General features: G+C 37.3%; 2 protein-coding genes across 9 annotated transcripts in view; one reads left to right on the top strand and one right to left on the bottom strand.

Moving 5' to 3' along the window:
* The window catches only part of HIBCH (3-hydroxyisobutyryl-CoA hydrolase), a 117,118-nt gene extending 110,527 nt beyond the window's left edge, over positions 1–6,591 (top strand). Inside the window, exons 13-14 of one of the 2 annotated variants that reach the window (XM_025403891.1) lie at positions 2,345–2,378; positions 5,978–6,591. In XM_025403891.1, the coding sequence (XP_025259676.1) occupies positions 2,345–2,378; positions 5,978–6,093 (150 nt within the window). In that variant the 3' untranslated portion in view covers positions 6,094–6,591. The remainder of the gene's footprint in view (positions 1–2,344; positions 2,379–5,977) is intronic. The other variant, XM_025403892.1, reaches the window with a different exon arrangement.
* Positions 6,592–7,665: 1,074 nt separating this feature from the next.
* The window catches only part of C12H2orf88 (chromosome 12 C2orf88 homolog), a 342,050-nt gene continuing 327,384 nt past the window's right edge, over positions 7,666–22,331 (bottom strand). For all 7 annotated transcript variants that reach the window (XM_025403899.1, XM_025403896.1, XM_025403900.1 and 4 more), the window contains one exon: positions 7,666–11,490. In XM_025403899.1, the coding sequence (XP_025259684.1) occupies positions 11,041–11,328 (288 nt within the window). In that variant the 5' untranslated portion in view covers positions 11,329–11,490 and the 3' untranslated portion in view covers positions 7,666–11,040. The remainder of the gene's footprint in view (positions 11,491–22,331) is intronic.

Genomic DNA, 22,331 nt, shown 5'->3' with positions numbered 1-22,331 from the left:
ATTTAAATCTGAAAGACACCAACAGCAATTAAGAAAACCTTGGGGATTCATTATTTACTAAACAAGAGTGCTTACTATGTGGTAGACACTGTTAGAGATACCCAGGTACATAGGTTCCAGGTACATAGGTGTGCTCCAGAGGTAGAGGTTGAAAAGGCAGAAAACAGTTTAAATCATTATCTTGGGGAGTAGGGAGTAGGATAACAGACAAAATCCCTGCCCTCATGGAACTTACTTTATAATGGGGAAATAGACTGTAAACAAGATTAATACATAAAATATATATTATATGATTATTAACTATTAAGGAGAAAAAGGAAGCAGGATATGTGATATAGGGTAACGGGGATGAATTGTAGATGGGATGATCAGAGGAGGCCTCACTGAGATGTTCTTTGAGTGAATTCCTGGAAGAAGTAAGGAAGTAAGCCATGCAATTATCTAGAGGAAGAGCATCCCAGGCAGAGGGAACTGCAAGAACAAAGCTCTGAGGCAGAAGCATGAGTGCCTATGCCAGGGACCACAAAAGGCTGTGTGGAAGGGGGTGGGGGGCAGAGGTTGTGGTGAGTGAGAGATGAGGCCAGAGTAGAGGAAGGCTGTGCAGAGCATACAGAGCCTTGAAGGTCTCTATAAGGACTTTGGCTGAGTAAAATGGGAAGCCACTAGATGATTATGAGGAGAGGAATGCCATGATCTTACACTTTAAAGAACTGATCACTCAGGCTGCCATGTTGAGCACTGAATAGATAAAATCATATAGAAAGAAAATGAGAGTCCAGACCTGAGCCCTAAGGAACTCCAACATTTTGAGGTGTGGTAGAGAAAGAGCAGTAGGAAGGAAAAAAAGGATGGAGAGGTAGGAGGACTAGAGAGTGTGGCGTCACAAAAGGAAGAGAGGAATGTTTCAGGGAGGAGGGTATAATGGACAGTGTTGAACACTGTTGAAGTGTAGATGAGGTTAGAAGTGTCATTTGACCTTGGTGATGCCGACATCATGGGTGGTTTTGGCAAGCCATTTTAGAGGAGTGGGGGCAGAAGTTAGAGAGTAGTAAGTTGAAGAGGGAAAATGGAATGTGAAGAAGTGGAGAGAATATGTGTAGATGAATACTCTTGAAAGTGAAATAGGAAAGAAGCTGGGACTGTGGAGTCAAATGAAGTTCCTTTTTTATTTTGTAAGATGGAAGGTACTAGAACATGTTTAAAAATGATTGGGAATGATCCAATAGAGAAAAAAGATTATGTTGATGATACTAATGGTAGTTAATATTTACTGAACACTTAGTGTCAACCACTGTGCTTGGATGTGGATTAAAATAATCCTACGATGGATGTATAAATTGCCTTTTCATGTAAAGAAACTGGGGTTGGAGAAATTACTAGTCCAAGGTCACAAAGTTAATATGTAGCTATCAGGATGTGAACCTAGACATTTGAACTGCATGCATTTAGCCACTCAGTTATATTGCCTACATTGATGATTCTAGGAAAAGAAAAGTGAATGACCACATTAAGCAAAGTCCGTCCTTGAGAAGGCAAGAGGAGATGTGAATTGGAATGCAAGGGAGGACTGGTCTTTGAAAAAGGGATGGTCCTTTCCTTCACGGCATTGAAAAGGAAGGCAGGTGCAGATGGCCGCAGTTGCCTACAGGCGTTTTAGTGGTGGGAAGACAAGACTTCATATCTAAGGGCTTCTTGTATTTTTAAAGAAGTCAGAGGTTAAGTAATTGACTGAGACTATAGTAAGAGTGTGCTCTACGGGTAGAGGTTGAGAAGGCAGAAAACACTTTAAATCATTATCTTGGGGAGCTGAGAAGAGATCTTTGATTGTTTGGCAGTTTTCTGTGCCTGTTTGAGATTTTTGATCATGAATTTTAAATGAAACCAGTCATAGTTGTATGATTTTCTGCAGCAAGACTTAGCGGCTGAAGTGCAGGCAGGGGCACATGGTAGGGTTTAGTTGTTGCCAGGATTTTGCTAGGATTGTAAAAAAGAGAAAAAGGTTTGAGGGAGATGATGGCATTTTGACAGGAAAGTGACCATATTAAAGGACTGGTGAGACTGGGCTGGATGAATAGCAAAGTGAAGCCAGCACAGATGGGGAAAAAGTCATAGGATCAGTGGACTTCAGTAAGATCAAGGATGTGTAGCAGTGGAGATACTTGAGCAAATAAGATTAGGAGGTGGTGATCAGAGAGTGGGCTATCAGAGGTGGTTCAGTCTCTGAATGTCATGATTCAGGTTGTGGCCATGGAAGTGGAAGGCTGAAGTGAATAGAGGAGAGACAAGAAAACCCAGAATAAGGACACCCAGAAATTATCCCCATTTAATCTCAATTTTCTTTCAGAGAGGTCATGACTTTCATGAAGGCGTTAGAGCTGGTAAGTGGCAAATGGGAACTTACCATTTTGGAGAAATGGGATTTGTGAGCATATGCTGTTAATTAAAGAAGATACAGATTGTGCATCCCAAATCGTGAAATCCAAAATGTACCAAAATCTGAAACTTTTTGAGCACCAACATGACACTCAAAGGAAATGTTCATTGGACTGTAAGTATAATGCAAATATTCCAAAATCTGGAAAAAAAAAAAAAACCTGAAACACTTCTGATTCCAAGCATTTCAGATAAAGAATATTCAACCCATAGTTGTTTTAGTAGTGAAAGTAAAACTTTTATGAAGGTTGAAAAATTGTGTATGTTTTTAAAAAATATGTTACCATCTGGGATATGAAAAGGAGGATCAGTCTTTGATAATTGTTTTAAAAATTCACATAACTTGGCCACTGTTCCCTAATTTATATATAAGGTAATCCTGCCCCTACAATCATGGACTACCTCTGGTAAGTGCAGCATTGAGCTTGTAAACTCATCCTGCTGTCATCCTGCTGCTGTGTCCTTTGAAACATGCATTTATTCCCTTACAGAAAGCCCTCAAATCCCCTACCCTTTCTCCCTCTTTTGTGCTGGTCTGGCAAAACTGACCAGTGGTCTAACCCTACTTTCCACCTGCCCGTACCTCAGCAGTTAAACATTGCTGGGGAAAAAGACTGTATGACATCATTAGTAACATCTACAGATTGTCTTATTAATACTTTCCATTTTGCTTATTATCTCCAGTGTCAGCAGATTTAGAAAAAGCAAGTGAAGTGCTTGACTGTTTTTTCTAGCAAACTTGCAGTAATTCCTTTTTATGTGTAACTCTTAGCCCTATAAAAAGCTGTTATTTATGTTGTATAAAATGAGTTGTTCCCTCTCCATGTATTTTGCATATCTAATGTTCCTGTTTTTATTATTTTACTATAGTAGTGCAGACTCTGGATAAATTTTTTATTTGAGACAGGGTCTTGCACTGTCACTCAGGCTGGAGTGCAGTGGTGCAGTTTCGGCTTCCTACAAACTCCACCTCCCAGGTTCAAGTGATTCTCTCATTCCTCAGCCTCCTGAGTAGCTGGGACTACCAGCCCCTGCCACCATGCCTGGCTGATTTTTGTATTTTTGGTAGAAACGGGGTTTCACCATACTGGCCAGGCTGGTCTTGAACTCCTGATCTCATGTGATCCGCCTCGGCCTCCCAAAGTGCTGTGATTATAGGCATGAGCCACGGTGCCCAGCCTGGATATACTTTTTTATCTTAATAAAAGGTTGTGTTATGTTCCCTGAACTCTTAAGCTTTGATAGACAATCACTCTTCATGGAGTTATTTTCATTTCTGACATGATACAATATCAGAAATAAGGACTTGATTGAAATCTTTTTAGGATTCAGCACCTGGAGTTGATCAGAGGAGATGGCAATGTGTCTTGTAGAAACTAAGTAACATAGGCATTTTCCTCAGGAATTCTCTGCACATTCTTGCTGCATGTGGATTACAGCCTAGACCTCTGATTTTAGAGGACCTGTAAGCATACAGGGTTATATTGTTCAAGTATTCATTATATGTTGTAATAGCCCTTCTTTAAAAGAAAGATATGTTTTTAGATAAACACTGTTATTTTGAGGAAAAAATGTTGAAACCAATCAGCATCAAAGTTCTGATTCATAAAGGAAGTGCTTATTATGCTACTTTTTTTGTTTTGTTTTTTGAGATGGAGTCTTGTTCTGTCACCTAGGCTGGAGTGCAGTGGCACAATCTCAGCTCACTGCAAGCTCCGCCTCCTGGGTTCACACCATTCTCCTGCCTCAGCCGCCCAAGTAGCTGGGACTACAGATGCCCGCCACCAGGCCCGGCTAATTTTTTTTTGTATTTTTAGTAGAGACGGGGTTTCACCATGTTAGCCAGGATGGTCTCGATCTCCTGACCTCGTGATCTGCCCGCCTCAGCCTCCCAAAGTGCTGGGATTACAGGCATGAGCCACCGGGCCTGGCCTGTGCTGTTTTTTAATGAAGAGCAAGTATATTGCCGCCTCTTTCAGAAAGCAGTGTCTGTTCTTGAGAGTGAAAATTGTAGTGTTCTTACATAGGCAAATGTTTGCTGCAGTTTGCTAATAATAAAAACACATTAGCAAGTTAAAGTACATTAGCAAATTTAACAGTTGTTAAAAATTCTTATTGTTAACATCTAGAACAAATTACTTTGTGGTTATAGAAGGAAAAAAAAAAAGACTATCTTACTGTAGCTGGATACCCACTCAAACTCCATGTAGTGGCTATCTCAGGAGACTTGCAAAACCTGAGCTGCCTACATGGCACAAACTTATGTTATATCTATTCTAGTAAAAAAATTGTTAGCTTGAAATAAAATAACAAATTTGATTAATAGTCTCTTTCCTCTGGTCCTTCAGTGGGATCTCAAGGAGACAGGTAGTATTGACCAGAAGACTTAACAGTGAAAGGGATTCTTGTGGAAAGAATGTGCCAGGGTTGTTCTTCGTTTACACTGTTCATGGAATATCAAACTTTCAAATAGTAGGGGTCAGAACATCAGTGTTTAATATCCCAGTGATCTGATACCAGAATCTCATAGTAGGTAGTTAAATCTTAAAAACAAAACCTCCAGTATCTGCATTTAATTGTGTGTAAAAGCTTCCCTCTACCTACCAAGGCAGCCTTCTTCCTTGGTTCCCATACTGCTTCTTTAACTATTTTAGCCTTTAAATGCTAAATTAGGTTTTTCTAATTCACTATAGTTTGCACATTTAAATATTTCCATTCTTCACAAGAATTATGTGCATTTTAAGCATGGTTGAAATTTGCTACCACAACCATAACTTAAAAAATTTGAGATCATTGTAGATTCATGTGGTTGTAAGAAATTATATAGAGATCTTGCATACCTTCCTCCCAGTCTCCCAAATGATAATGTTTATATAACTACAGTATACTGGACATTCCTCCCCCCTTTTTTTTTAGAAGTTACAGATTGCCTCATAATCCTGTGGGGATACTATGTGGCTATAATGAGTGATGACTACACTGAAATAGAAGAACTAGAAGGTTTCATGATAACCTGATTTTTTTAAATCCAGAGCTGTCTGAACTGGAGGATTCAGCAGAACAACAGTATCCACATTTAATTATGCATGAAGTCCTCTTTTCTCTACCTTAAGCAATTAATTTCATCCCAAAATTCAGTGTGGAGGAGGTTAGAAGGCACACCTGGTCCCTCTGCCCTCCCCTGCCTTTACTTTAAACCACTGGTTTTAGCTGTTTTGTATGTGGAGGTTTCATTTGCAATTTTATTTCAAGAAGAAAAAAAGAATTCTGTTGTTTAAACCACTGGATTAATTCAGTAGGCTTTATTAAAGCTAAGACATGAGGCTTAGGAAGTTAGAAAATATCCACCCACTCATCAAAAGTATATTGTTGTCCATCCCTGGAGGTTTAATTTAAAAGATAAATAGAAAACATATAAGAACTTTGCAGGAAAAAAGTATTATAGAAAAATGTGCCTAGTATAAGAATTTCTGTCAATTCGGTAAGTAAAATCTGGTAATATTAGAAAAAAAATAGTACTAACATTTGTATCTTCTCTTGACAGTTTTAATTGATAAAGACCAGAGTCCAAAATGGAAACCAGCTGATCTAAAAGAAGTTACTGATGAAGATTTGAATAATCACTTTAAGTCTTTGGGAAGCCATGATTTGAAATTTTGAGGTGACAGGCTTTTAAGGTAATTTCGTAGCATGGGTTGGCAATCTACAGCCTGTGGCCCAAATGCAGCCTGCTGCCTGTTTTTATATGCCCTGCAAGCTAAGAATGGTTTCTGCATTTTTAAATGGTTGGGAAAAGAAATCAAAGACTAATTTTTCATAACATGAAAAGTATATGAAATGTCAGAGTTCACAAATAAAGTTTTATTGGAACTAGCTATACTCATCTGTTTATACATTATCTGTGACTGCTTTGAAATGAGTAGTTGCAATAGAGAAGGTAAAGCCTACAAAGCCTAATTATTTACTGTCTGGTTTTTGTCAGAAAAAGTTTGTCAATCCCTGTTCTAGAAGATGGAAAAATGTGAAGGTCTTTAGAGATTCTCTAGAGCAGTATATCTAATTGAAATGGGATCTTTGTTTGGCTTTTGGTAGTGGCTTGTATGTTGATGAAATCAAGTATAAAATATAAAAAATAAAGACCCTGAAAATTGTTTTGGATACTGTGTTAATGCCTCATAGAATTTTCTCCATACATGAGTGTTTTAAAGTAACTGAGTTACTGTAACAGAAGAGCTCCTTTTATAAACATTAGAGCTCCTTTTATAAATATTAGAAACCAAAGAGAAAAGATTTTTATTAACGTCCCTCTTCAGTATTAACTCAGACTTGGTCTTCCCTAAAATAATCAGAATACCATCCCATGGTGAAACTGAAAGCATTATTTTCTTGTTATTTGTGATATTTGTTAATCTAGTATAATGAGAAATTAGGAAACTCCAATCTCTTAGAGACACTCTGTTTTTTATAATTTACGTAAGACTTTTGTGTGATAATTATCCTTACAAACAAGGTTCAAGTCAGGAGAAAAAAATTAATTGAAAGCAAGAAGACTTTCGTTCAAAAGATATATTCAATAATTAATATTGTTAATAAGTACTTTTTAAGGTATGAAAGAACTAAAAGGTATTCCAGACTCAGAACCTTAAAGTTCTAGGCAAGAATAATTTTTAAACTAAAGGTAAGTTTATAAATTAACAAAATAAACAAAATTTATTATTTTGTTTTTTGTTTGTAATTTTTGTTTAAATAATTTTAAAGGTAAGTTTATAAATAAAATTTATAATTTTTTGTTTGTAATTTTTGTTTATAAACAAAATAAATTATAAACAAAATAAATTTTTTGTAACTTGTTATAGTTTCTCCTTCATCCCATACTCTGAAAAAGACATTAAAGATCATGTCCTGCACCCTTCTTATAGATGAGGAAATGTCAGCCCAGAAGGTACTGCTTTATGTTTTCTCAGTTCTTACTCTGTTTTACGTGAAGCATTTTTCTTTCGAATAATTCAGTAACAGATCTGGAATAAAGATGCCATGATATTGGATACATTTACGTTTATACTCTTAAAGATCCTAAATTGGACCTGAACGATCCAAGAAATTATTTGTATAAATGGGTTTTTGTTCTCTGTATTTATTAACAATGCAGAAAATGTCTTTTATATTGTTAAAAAATTCAAAGTACACAATGTCAGAAAGCATTTGCTTCAGTTAAATAAGAACTCACACTACTTAATTGCAACTGGACTTTTATTGTGCAGTTACAACAAATGTTTTCAGAAAAATATTTGGAAAAAATATACCACTTCATAGCTAGCTAAGTCTTATAGAGAAGAGGATTTGCTAATAAAACTTGAGTTTTGAAAATTAAGATGCAGGTAGTGCTTCTGAACTAATGCCCATAGCTCCAAGGAAGACATGTCCTATTTAGTCATTCAAATACAAGATGAGGGCATTGTGATTAAGCAAACAATATATTTGTTAGAACTTTGTTTTTAAATTACTGTTCCTTGACATTACTTATAAAGAGTCTCTAACTTTTCATTTCTAAAACTATGTAATACAAAAGTATAGTTTCCCATTTAATAAAAGGCCAATGATATTGAGTAGAATATATGCGTATCATGCTACTTCATTCAGTGTGTCTGTTTTTAATACTAATAAGGCAGTTTGGCAGAAATTATTTCTTTGGGACTAAGGTGATAATCATTTTTGTCCCCTTGAAAATTGTGCTTTAAATGCTAATAACCACAGGCAGATTGCAAACTGATAAGGCAACAAAAGTAGAGAATTTTAGGATCAAAGGCATGTAACTGAAAGGTAACAAAAGTACATAAGTGACAACTGGGGAAGGCAGCAGTGAAGCATATTTGTGGGGTTGAGTTGTTGTAAATAAGGAATTTGCACATTTATTTTCTCTGATAACCTGCTTCCACAGTTGCCACCTGGAGGTTCTTTGTTGTGCTGATAGAAGCCCATTTGCCCTTACATTGGATGTTCCAAATGTTTCCCTTTCCAGGAGCTAGTCAGTCTTTCAGATTCTTTCAGTCATCTGTTTTATATGTCTCCTGCCTTCTCAGACTGTCCTTCTACTCTCTTTTATTGTTCATGAAAGACCTTCAAATTGAAGTAAAACCCATATTTCAATATAAAGATATGAAAGAAGGCTAATATCCTATTAGTGATATTCTCATCCATCTTGAATGCCAACCTATATCGTGATAATTGTCACATGTAATGTAAATTTGTTTATTCATCTCTTATTCATTTATTCATCTTTTTAATGCATTTGCTTATTTATCTTTCTCCCATCTGCTCCTGTCTTGATTTATCCACTAGCTCACTGATTATTCAAGCCTTGTAGTTCATATATGTCATGGATTGACATACAATACAGCATATATTTCAGACATAAGTTTTTCGGAAATATTGTACACAAGATATCGTACTCTATTAAAATGTGATTCAGGGACAAGGGAATGGTGCTTGGTGATAAAACTATACTGCCATAGTTGCTGAGGAAGGGCAGCAACAGAGATCAGACTTCTAGCTAATATGGATCTGGCAGGCATCCCCCTGTTACACCCCTGGGAAATAGTGGCCCAGGGCACAGAAGGAACCTGAAATTAAAATATTTAGATACAACCAAACTCACTTGTCTCTGTCCCTATGTACACTGAAAAATTTAGTGGGACATGCTGCTTTATGTGGCTTTGTGTTTTCACCATTGTACTTATTTTATATACCTAACTGTACATTTTAAGCAGCAAATGACCTTGCAGCAAAAAATGTCTTGGTGTGAGATGCAAAATGAATGAAAAACAACCACATCTATGCTTTTGTCACTCAACCTAAACTACTCTACGTGACCTGGAAATGTTTTATACTTACGGGAAACTTTCTGCCCTTAACCTTATAACTTCAGATCCTTGTATGAATGGGTTTGGTTGTTTTTCTATTAATTATATAAATTGTAGATTGCAAGTAAAATGGGACAGTACAAATCCCGGGACTTGGTAAAATTAGAGTTGAATGATGACGTGTCCAAAGGCAACTGAAATATGACATATTTCAAATAATGTTTTCCTTGCTCATGTAACTTGGAGAATTCCCTCTATTTGATTGTGGGTTTCAAAGTATTAGTGTTAAAATTAGAGGTAGATTTTCTGCGTGCTTACAAGACAAATACATATTTATCTCATTAAAGAGGTAATAAGCCTTTTTTTTAACCTTTATATTTTCAATACCAGTGGTGTATTGTGGATCTAACACACACAGGCTTAAATAATTTCCTTTCCATTTAAACTCATTGTGTACCAAATCTTGATGAAAAGATAATTCTAGAAAGTCAAGTCTTAATTTTCCAACAAGATGTCTTAATTTCTTCTTCCCCCTTCCAAATTTTCTGTTACTACTGATCTTCAAACAGTACTGATCTTCAAACAGTACTTAATCCCTTAAAACAAAAAGGTGTGTATGTGCTGTGACAGTAAAAATGAAAAAGAAAAAATACTTCCCTAAAAGGTAGCTAGGCTTATGGAAACAGTATAATAGGTGGCTATAAATGCCCTATAGGCTTGTGTTACCACTAAAAAATAACAAAAACCCAGAAAACGAGTACTCTCCTCAAAGGACAGTTTTATCTTTTCCGTTTTGCGATACAACTGTAAATCTTCATGCATTATCTGGTCTCACAGTAATTTTAATGGCAACCGCCTCACTAGTCAAGAAAAAACTGGGAATAAATGCCCATATTCCAGCTCTCTGTACCTCTGAGATAGTAAAGCTTAATGCACAATTAAAACTGAAACTTTCTACCTTGCAGACTAAGTTTCTGTTATTTTTAAGATTCACTGGATTGCTCTTTATAAACGGTACCCATACTTGTTTTCTTGTATAGTTATATCACTGGGCTTCTTAATTCAATGCAATAAACACTAATGTCATGGCTTCTATAAACTGTTATCTTTAAGATGGCTTTAGGCACAAAGTCGGCAAAGTCTGAGTCATCCAATAACAGCTGTAATTAGTTAGGGCCCTGAGGTCCAAGGTGGTAGTTACACTTCTCATCTACAAAAATAAATATCTTATTAAGACAGGGTTCATTTGTGTCAAGAAGTAGAGATCCTTGACAAACAAGACTTACTGTTAATCACTATGATTTGAGTGCCATTCCCGTGCCAAGAAATTTTAGAAAAGCCCTTTTCATATCTGGACTTTTTTGGGTATAAATTTAAAAAAATTGTTATTTTAAAGGACAACCTTTAAAATAACCATTGGAATTTGGGGCAGTTTTTATTCCTTAGCATTTTCTTTGGTGATGCCATTACTTAGGAAGAAGTGCTATGACATTCAGTTGATTATTGGGTATCACAGGACCTCTGTTCAGCCCTTCAGATGACTAAAATCTAAGAGTAAACAGAAATTTCTGTTAACATAGAAGTACTTAAAATGCATTTCATCCTAGGTGTTCTTATACTAGTGACATTATCGTAGACACATTTTTAAATCCAGATAGGTATTTGTACTTTTTCACACCAGTTTTTGCTTTTGTCGCATGTATTCAAACTAGCACCTCCACAGTCAAAGTGTTGTCATCCTACAGCCTCAAGGCCCCTCACTCTCAATGTATGGAATGTCATGGTACTTGATATTATTGCATGCCCATTGCTGCAAGGCATCACACAAGATATCCTGAGACAGGCGGTGTGCATATTCCAAGATCACAATATTGGTCCCTTGGGGTTCCTTCACTTCCTCTTTGACATTAACTGGAGAAGTCATCGAAGGTAGACATCTCTCTTCTGGCATAAAGGGTTCTTCACTCTCATGCTGCTTCTCACCTTCATATATGGTAGGAAATGGGAAAGTTTGCTTTGATTTCATGCAGCCCATGTTATGAAGAGCTGTTTGTGGAGGAAGCAGTGGCAGACTACTTCCAGGCCATCTTTAGAAAACAATGAAATTTGTCCATGTGATGTTAACCAGTGCTTTCCCTCTCCAGGCCACTTCAGTATTCAATGTTCCCTTTCACCACTCTTCACATGTAGTGTTTACCTGTCAAGAGAAGGTAGGTTTCATTTTGAAGTTACAGAATGCAAAATAGTGTATGATTCAGTGGCATCACTTTGGTCACGTGGAAGAAATCTGAGGTAAAAACAAACAGCTTTATCTTACCAGTGGAAGAAAAAGATAATCACTCAATAAAAATGGCAACTTGCAAAACAGGAAAACATTTTTTTCAAGATCTTGCAAATTTTATTAAACTGAAAAAATTCAATTTTTGCTAGCTTAGATTTATCTATACCAAGGGTTAGCAAACCATTGGGCCAAATTCCAGCTACCTATTTTTATACAGCCATGCTCACGTGTTTACATGTATCCATGGCTGCATTCATACTACGACAGCAGAAGTGAATAATTGTGACAGACTATGTGGCCCACAAAGCTTAAAATATTTACTGTCTGACCCTTTACAGAAAATGTTTGCTGAGTCCTGATCTATACTGTCAAGCAAAACAAGCACATCAAAATTTGTTCCTCCCGAAACCTCATGAGCCTACAGACCTGCAACTACTGTTAAGAGTCTGGCTTTATCCCCTGGTCACGTATTTACAACTGAAAGAGTAGTAAACAATGTTTGCTTTACTCTAGTGCCACTTCTAAACAATATAGATTACATATAGCAAAGCCACCTATTTTTCCTTCTGACTGTTCCCTGTGAAATTGTACAAAAGCTCAGATTAAGGTTAAAAGTTTTTCCTACTAAATATATCATTCCTACCCTTGTTTGATGTTTGGTCAGTAAATAGATGACAATGTTTGTGACGTGCCTTCTAAGCCTCCCAATGTGTGTTATCACAGAGTGAACTTCTCTTAAGGGACTTAAGGATAACTAAAACAATACAAGACAGCTTCATTTTAAAGAGGACTAACCTGTAAGAAACACAGGTAATCTCTATAAATGAGATTAATGATCCCTGATTGTATCTTAGTTTTGGGACTAAAAACATAGCTCTAAAAATTCATAAAATTTGTTTCTGAAAACACTTTTTTTTTTTTTAAGACAGGGTCTTACTCTGTTACTCAGGCTGGAGTAAAGGATGCAATCATGGCACGCTGTAGCCTGGACCTCCTGGGTTCAAGTGATCCTCCCACCTCAGCCTACTGGGTAGCTGGCCTGCAGGCACAAGCCACCATGCCTAGCTAATTTTTTGTAGAGACAGGGTTTTGCCATTTTGCCCAGGCTGGTCTTGAACTCCTGGGGTCAAGTGATCTGCCCACCTTAGCCTCCCAAAGTGCCTGGATTACTGGCATGAGCCACTGTGCCTGGCCTGAAACCACTGATCTTAAGGCAAAAGCTTACGTGCATCTCATTCATTTTTTTTAATAGTTTGTAATTAAAGATGTCCAGAGGAGGTGATGTTTGCCAGGTCTACCACCATATATTATTCTATAAATTCTACCCAGTTTCACATAATACTATATCTGTTCCTACCCCTAATGAGAGTGATATGAGAGTAAGAAAGGAAAGGCAGTCTTCTGCTTTTAATTGCATTTAGTTCCGTATGCCCTGCTTCATGCTGCAAACTCAGAGATGTTAATTTTAAAAAGGAAACAGATATATGTGGTGTCTGTCTTGCTTACTAGCCTGAACTGAAGATGGGGACTGTCATGGTTGTTCATCATCACCATGTTATGATTTTTTGTAGTGTCTATTTTTTACTGTGAGGGATGGTTAAGAGAATTGGACATGGTTAACCTGAAAAAAGTTACTTGGAGAACTCAATGAGTGTCAGATAAATGAAAGGCTATCAGTGGAACCATCAGAATATTCTGTGTTTTTTAAGACCTTTTGTTTTGCAAAAACAGTTTTTTCTTACCCTAACAAAGTAACTAGTGCCAGATTTGTGCATTTGCCAAAACCAGTTTTAAAACTGGACAAAATATATGTTGCCATGTATTTTCAGCCATAGAGCAACAAGCAACACTGGATTGTGATCCCTGAGAGAAGAAAAACACAAGATGTTAACTCCCCCAGATGGTCATTGTGGGATTCTACCTGGGGGTATTTTCCAGCATTACCATAGGAGTTGAGCCCCAGGAGAGTCAGAGAGTGGCAACTCTGATGGAACAGAGGTTTGGGTACTAAAACAGCTGAAATTTATAAGATAGAGTTCAAGATTGGGAAGAGAGGCAGAAATCTGCATGAGACTTGTCAAAGGTACTGGGATGTGCATGTCCAGGATGAGGCTCTGCAAAGTCTTAGCAAACGATTACTTCCTCTAGGACTTAAGGGTTGAACAGTGACACCAGAAGTTATACAGTACTTAGAATCCTTGGAATTGCAGCCTGAGTGGAGCAATCTCATTGAACACTTCTGTATTTAGTTACTACTCAAGAAATGTGACACCTTAGGAATCAGTAGCATACCCTATGCAAGGGTTGGCAAGTGTTTTCTTTTTTTTTCTTTTTTTTTTTTTTTTTTTTGAGATGGAGTCTCGCTCTGTCGCCCAGGCTGGAGTGCAGTGGCCGGATCTCAGCTCACTGCAAGCTCCGCCTCCCGGGTTTACGCCATTCTCCTGCCTCAGCCTCCCGAGTAGCTGGGACTACAGGCGCCCGCCACTGCGCCCGGCTAGTTTTTTGTACTATTTAGTAGAGACGGGGTTTCACCGTGTTCGCCAGGATGGTCTCGATCTCTTGACCTCGTGATCCGCCCGTCTCGGCCTCCCAAAGTGCTGGGATTACAGGCTTGAGCCACCGCGCCCGGCCGCAAGTGTTTTCTTAAAGGGCTATGACTTAGGCTTGTGAGCTAGGATGTTTGTGGCTTCTCCAAATTCATATATTGAAACCTAATCCCCAACGTGGTGGTATTTGGAGGTGGGGGCTTTGGTGATGATATTAGAGTATTAGTGCTCTCATAAAAGAGACCCCAGAGAGCTCCCTTGCCCCTACTGACATGTGGGGCCACATTGAAAAGCTGTGAACCACAAAGCAGGCCTTCACAAGATACCATATATGCTCATGCCTTAAACTTGGACTTCCCAGCCTCCAGAACCATGAGAAATAAATCTGTGTTATTGATAAACACTCAGTCTTATAAATACTCCATACTAGTCTTTGGTATTTTGTTATACCATCCTGAATGGACTAAGACACATAGGGTCTATGTCACAACTACTCAGCTCTGCTATTATAGCACAAAAGAAGCCAGATAATATATTAATATTAAACAAATGGGCATGGCTATATCCAATAAAACTTCATTTACAAAAATAGGCAGCCCAGCCTATGGACCACATTTGACTAAGTTCAAACAGAAATAGTCCCCTTTAACAAGAAATAAAACAATACCTTTTAAAGAAAGATAAGCCAGATGCCTTACAAGTTATTAATCACAATGCCTACCGTTCAATTAAAAAATTACTAGCCATACAAAGAAGCAGGAAAATCTGACCCATAATCAAGAAAAAAAAAAAAGACCCAGCATTTCTTAATAGAAATTAATAATAGAACTTTAAAGTAGCTATTTAAGTATGCCCAATAAAATAAAGGAAAAAACTAGTGAACAAAAAAAGAATTTCAGAGAAATGGAAATTGTAAAATAAAAATGGAAAATCAATAACTGAAATGTACAAGACGTGAAATGAAAAATTCATTGTGTGGACTACTGAATGTTGGAAAAGATAGGATTAGTGAACTTGAACATAAATCTACAGATGTGTCCAATCTGAACAATGGAGGGAAAAGATTTTAAAAATAGAGCAGCAGCCACTAAAGAGATAATGCAAGTATGACTTATGAGGAAAAGAATTAGACACATTTAACCCAGAAGAAGACAGGAAAGGAAGAACATTGGGGGTTGGGAGGGGCAATTAGAAAACCAACATATGAAAAAGCTTTCTGTATGAAAAATTACCTGAAAGAAAAATGGACTAAAAATAACAATTGAAAGGCAGAGATGATCAGACTAGTTTAAAAATCCAAACCACACATATATAGTCTTTTCAACACTGAGTGCTGCAACAACCAAATCATCCATATGCCAAAAAAAAAAAAAAAAAAAAAAAAAAAGGCTGGACGCAGATCTTAAATCCTTCACAAAATTAATTTGAAATGGATCATAGACCTAAATATAAAATAGGACTCCTAGAAGATAACATAGGAAGCAATGTAGATAACCTTGGGTTTGGTGACAACCTTTTAGATTCAGTGCCAAAGGCATGATATGTTAAAGAAATAATTGATAAGTTGGACTTCACTAAAAATCTGCTCTGTTTAAGACATGGTCAAGAAAATGAGAAGACAAGCCACAGACTGGGAGAAAATATTGTAAAAGCTTATTTGATAAAAGATTGTTATCTATATTTGATAAGATTGTTATCTAAAGTATACAAAGAACTTCTGAAAGTCAGCAATACAAATATGAACAAGCTAATTGAAAAATGGGCAGAAGATCTGGACAGACACCTCACCGAAGTCATCTTACATATAGATGGCACATAAATGTATGGAAAAATGTTCAGCATCATGTCATTCAGGAATTGTAAATCTAAACAGTGAGATAATGGCAAAAGCAACAGAACTCCCATTCATCGTTGGTGAGAATGCAAAATGGTACGGTTATCTTGGGAGGACAGTTTGGCAGTTTCCTACAAAACTAAACATATTCTTACTATATGATCCAACAGTTATGCTTCTTGGTATTCAACCCAATGAGTTGAATGCTTAAATCCATGCAAAAATCTGCACATGGATGTCTGTAGCAGCTTTATTCATAACTTTGAAAACTTAGAAGCAAGCGAGATGTCCTTCTTGGTGAATGGGTAAACTGTGGTACATCTAAACAATGGAATATATTCAGCATTAAAAATAAATGAGTTAGGCTGGGCATAGTCACTCATGCCTACAATCCCAGCACTTTGGGAGGCTGAGGCGAGTATCACTTGAGCCCAGGAGTTCAAGACCAGCCTAGGCAACATAGCAAGACCCCATCTCTACAAAAAAATTAAATATGAAAAAAATTAGCCAGGCATGGTGGTGCACACCTACAGTTTTAGCTACTCAGGAAGCCGAGGTCGCTCAGGCCCAGGAGTTGGAATTGAAGGTTGTGGTAAGTTAAGATTGATTGCACCACTCTACTCCAGCCTGGGTGACTGAGCAAGACTCCATCTTAGAAAAATAATAATCCAGCCATGGAAAGAAAAGGAGGAACCTCCAATGCTTATTACTAAGGTAAGCCAATCTGAAAGGGGTACATGCTGTATGATTACAACTATATGATATTCTAGAAATGGCAAGACTCTGGAGGCAGTAAAAAGACCAGTGGTTGCCAAGGGTTATGGAAGAGGCTGAGATGAATAGGTGGAACAGACAATTTTTAAGGCAATGAAACTATTCTATATGATACTAATAACGGGTTTCTGTCATACATTTGTCAAAAACCATAGATTGTACACCACCAGGAATGAACCCTAATATAATGTGGATTCAGGTGATTGTGATGTGTCTAGTGGGAGATGCTGCGTGTGTGTGTGTGTGTGTACACAGGATATGTGGGAACACTCTACTTCCTGCTCCATTTTTCTGTTAAAACTACTCTGAAAAACAGTATTATTTTTTTAAAAATACACCCACTATATGCTATCTATAAAAGATACACAACTTAAAACTGACAAACCCAGAAGCATAGCTGGAGACTTAAAACATTACTAGAATATTCAAAGAAAAAATAATATGCATTCTGAACAACATTACGCTCCAACTTGAGTTGATATTCACAGAACACTATACCCAACAACTATTACATATTCTTATCGACTGCATATGGAACATTCACCAAGATAGACTATTGATAGTCTCAGCAGATTTCAAAGGCTTAAAACATTACACAGTATATTTTCTAACCACCCCAGACAGTAAAATATCTAGAAAAGCCTCATATATTGGGAAACTAAACATATTTCTAAGTAACCCATGGGATAAAGAAGAAAATCACAGGAGAAATTAAAATATATTTTCAACTAAACAAAAGCTGAAACATCAGAATTTTGAAATGCATTAGTTAGAGCTTAGAAATAAATTTATATATTTAAATGCTTAGAAAAGAAGAAAAGTTTAAATCAGTGATACAAGCTTTTACCTTAAGCTTAAAAAAGAAAAGCAAATTAAACCCAATATAAGTAGACAAATAGGTAAGAACAGAAATCAGTGAAGCATACCATAGAGACAACAGAATGAATGCTGGTTCTTTAAAAATATCTAATAGATACATCTCTATACAGACTTATCAAGAAAAATAAGTCACATATTAAGATGTGTAATGGGTATTATGACATCTATATACATTTAAAAGGCAAACAGGAATAATATAAACAATTTTATGCCAATATCAAATTACCAAAATTGGCACAAGAAGAAAATCTGATAGCTCTCCATCAATTAAAGAAATTGTATATTCGGCAAAATTCTAGCAGGCTTTTCTGTAGACATTGACAAATGGATTCTAAAAGTCCAATCAAAATCCCAGCACTCTGTTTCTTAAAAAGTTAACCATGCACTTACCCTGTGAACCAGCCATTTCATCTCTAGATATCTATCTAAGACAAATAGAAACATAGGTATTTTAAAAATCTGTATACCAACATCCATAGCCTCTTTATTCACAATAGCCAAAGCTGGAAACAACCCAAATGTCCATCAGTAGGCAAATCAAATGGATAAACAAATTGGGGATATCCTAAAAATGGAATATAACTTGACAATAAAAAAAGGATGAACTATTGGTATGTCAAACCACATGGATGAATCTCAGACATGTTGAGCCAAATAAAAAAGACGGATCATATATGAATTTCAAGATCGGACAATAGTGACCCTATGAATAGAAATAATAGTGATTCCCTTTGGGTGGGAGGTAGTAAAGACTGTTTGGAAGAGGCCCTGAAATACTTTCTAGGCTATTAAAAATATATCTTAATTGGTATGTTAATGAGGTATATGTTTGTTAAAACATGTTAGATCGTACCTTTAACATCTGTGTACTGTATTTCACTGTAGTTTTTACTTTAATAAGTAAGTATAAGAACAGTTTTTGAGAACATTCTGGGGCACCTAAATCCAGGGGACCGATGTATTTTATCTGAAAAAGACTGCCTATGGGCAGCATCCAGAGCAGAGTAGCTCCCTGTGCTGGAGGACTCCAGTGTGAGGCCTGCTGCTTCCTTTCTGCACCGGCCTAAAACCAGCCCAACTCTGGTCATAGTCTTCTGGGCCTACCGAAGAACAAAAGCCTACTTCTAGTTCTTCCAGTTGCCAGTTAAAGGGCTTTATTTATCTGTCACTTCCTTTGGGAACAGGTAGAGTGCTTTGATTTAGAATGACGGCAATAAATGAGAAACCAATTTGAAATTGGGTATGAGAGTCTTCTGTCCGTCCTTTATTGTGCTGTTCCTGAACTTGTAGCTAAGGAGGGTAGAGTGGGGAGAGGGATCTATAACCTTATCCAAGGAACCAGATTAGTAATATTTCATCCCCACCACACTTTAATTTGCACATATTTCTAGAGTATAGGACATAAAAAATACCTAGATAGTAAAATATTTATGTTGTTAACCTTCAGCTGGTTTAGCCATATCTATTAAGTATAGAAAACAACCGTTCTTCAGTTACTTATCACATCTGCTTACTAATTTATGTTGTTTATCATTTCTTCCCATCTAATAGATGAAACAGGCAGATAGGTCTGGCTCTTTCACTTGCTGACCCAGAGTTCACATGGCAAATAAGAATGGAGCTGTCACTCCGAATTCCAGCCTCTTCTAAAAGTGCTCCAACAATACTTTATCCAATCCAGCCTATGTTTTTAAGTGTTAACTTTCTCTCTTTCTTGAACTTATAGAACCTCTGTCCCAACTTTGAAGTTAATTCTTGCCAGTAAAGACCAAGATAGCTCCTTCCCAGGGTCTCTGTTTCTCTCTTCTCATTGCCCCTGTCCTTGACCTGATCTCTGGACTATCAGCAAGAACTTGATGGCCCAGACCTTCCCAGTCTCCCAAACAGGTCTGAGTACTACTGCTCCAGGACTAGCTGTCAAATCTGGCCTTCAAGTCCTGTGTTGGGAAAAATGACACTGATATATTCATGTAATTAGGTAATCATCTGCTCCAGTAACTAGCTATCTAATGGAATTGCTCATGGCATGTTGAGAAGGTGCAATTGCCTTAATTGAATGGGATTAGTAAACTGCCACCACATATTTGTTAATCAGATTTTTGTGCTATAGTTTCCATTCCACAGAAGCCTCTTAAGTTTTATCATGAATAAAAAAGCATGATCCTTAAAGTAAGGGCCAAGGGGGAAAAAAAGTTCATGTGCAGCATCTACTGTTCATGGTAGCAGCTGTTTAAATACTTTTAAATACTTAAAAGGCAGTTACAATACAGAACTTTAAATACTTAAAAGGCAATTACAGTACAAGCCTGCACGCCATTGAAGAACAAACTTTGTATAATTTCAATCACTCCTAATAAGATAGTTGATTCATAAGGAGGAAATAAAGTTTCAACAATGTTAGCCATTAATGCAAGTCAGTGGCTAGGCAGCTATGATTAGCCTTAGCAGGTGTAATCAGCTGTCCTGAATTAATTTTTAGTCTTATTCATTTGGGAAGTTACTATGGTCATCAGTTGAAGGTGTGATACATTAAATGCTGCATATCAACCAGAAAAAGTGTTTTGGCCTTCTTGTCATTTTAACTGGCTAATTACAGAAATATAAAATGTTTTAAAAACACAGTTTCTCAAAAATATTTAAATCAACCTTTTATACCTTAGTTCTCAAGATACACCAAAAAACTATCAGAGCATCCCTTAACCATCCAACCAGTCTATATTGAGTGTCTACTATGTGTTTGGAACCTGTGTCCATAGAATGTAAGTGCTTCCAAAATTAACAATCAAAAGGAGAAAGAGAATATAATTTATTCAGGCTGTAAGTAATAACATCTAACGGTGCCCTTCCACCCACCACTCCCTCTCCCTCTGTCCCCTACCCCTCAGATCACAATGCACAGACACATATATACACATTATAGTCATACATGACGAAAAGAAAGCCCCTTTATGTGTTTCAATGTTATTTGAAGCCTCAAAGCACTAAAAATATAGAATGAGCCCTGACAGTATCCTCAGGAAGAGATCTAGCAACAACTGGGGCTTCTGTTGGGTCCGTCAAAGAAAAAATGTGATTTACTGCAGCTCCCCACCTTTTTTCCTCCTAGAGCCAGGTTCTCAGTCCATCGCCTGGGCTGGAGTACAGTGGCCAGTTGTGGCTCACAGCAGCCTCACAAACTCCTGAGTTCAAACTGTCCTCTGGCTTCAGCCCCCTGAGTACTTGCGACTATAGGCACATGCCACCATGCCCAGGTAATTTTTTATATTTTTTGTAGAGACAGGGGCTTGCCATGTTGCCCAGGCTGGTTATGAACTCCTGGCCTTAACTGATCCTTCTGCCTTGGCCTCTCAAAGTGCTGGGATGATAGGTGTGAGCCAACATGCCTGGCTAGCCCATTCTTTGTAGTTCATTTCGTAGCTGTGTTCCTCCATTCTGGGTGCAGTGTCATCAAAAGGAGTAAATTTCTTGGCAACATGCCAGTGGAAGGTATCACAAAAAGGCCATAATTTGGACATGAGCTAGACCCAAACACAAAACTAGCCAAAAAAAAAAGTAACTTCCAAAATCTGCTCTGTAAACGAATAGGCTGTAACTCCCAAGAAGTCCATCTTAAACTAGATTAACAGAGATGGTTTATTTTACCTTTGTCCCATTTTATGTCATACTCTTAAGCCTTTACACAGGTTTCTAATGCCTTGTATCTCAAGTTATGGCTTAAAATTGGTCTCACCCTGAATTAATGTAAATATGTAATAAAAACCATGTTATAATCTTTCAAAAAGTTTTTCTTTCCAATTTCAGTGTAGATGTGATTAATAGAAATACCAATTCATTAAAACATAACTCAAAGCGGGCAGATCACCTGAGGTCAGGAGTTCGAGACCAGCCTGGCCAACATGGTGAAACGCTGTCTCTACTAAAGATACAAAAATCAGCCAGGTGTGGTGGCAGGTGCCTGTAATTCCAGCTACTCAGGAGGCTAAGGCACAAGAATTGCTTGAACCTGGGAGGTGGAGCTTGCAGTGAGCCACTGCACTCCAGCCTGGGCAATAGAGTGAGACTGAGTCTCAAAAAAAATAAAAATAAAAAATAAGTATAAAAAATGTATGTAACTCAGTTTCTAGTAATATGTTTGTCATTATGTGTTCTCTAATAATGGATACTGAGAAAGAATATACTTTCTTGTAGGGCTCTGTGAAAACTGGACAGTAAATGGAAGTCTTTGTACTGGGAATATTGAGAATCATTCACTTGGACTATAAATTCACAGCAGGATCCAATGACATTGGTTAAACAGGCAAACAGAAATGGACACAATTTAAACGTAATGTTCTTTGTCTTTCACCAAAAAGTAAAAGCTACAAAACACTGTAAATATGACTTTGGTCAGTATGAAGGTCACCAAAAGAACACTACTATAGGGTCCTTAGAAACGGAGAATTTGGTTTTGTCCTCAGGCACTTAGAGCACACACAGTGTACAGCTGCTCACTGACAGGATGGGCTCAGGATGACTCCATGTGGTCACTCTTGGGGCCAAAATTTCTCAATAGAGTGGCAGAGAAAATAACCTTGTTAAGAAATGAGACAATGGAGACAATGTTTGAGATTCTAATAAACCTGAATAAAGCAGTATGGTATGATTTTATCTGTAAACTGGGCTCTACCTCAGTCATCTAAAAATTGTGATTTTGGTCAGGCACGGGGGCTCACACCTGTAATCCC

This window comes from Theropithecus gelada, chromosome 12 (assembly GCF_003255815.1).
Source record: "Theropithecus gelada isolate Dixy chromosome 12, Tgel_1.0, whole genome shotgun sequence".
Classification (NCBI taxonomy): Eukaryota; Metazoa; Chordata; class Mammalia; order Primates; family Cercopithecidae; genus Theropithecus; species Theropithecus gelada.
The sequence above is the reverse complement of the archived record's forward strand: the minus strand, read 5'-3'. Positions and strand labels throughout refer to the sequence as shown.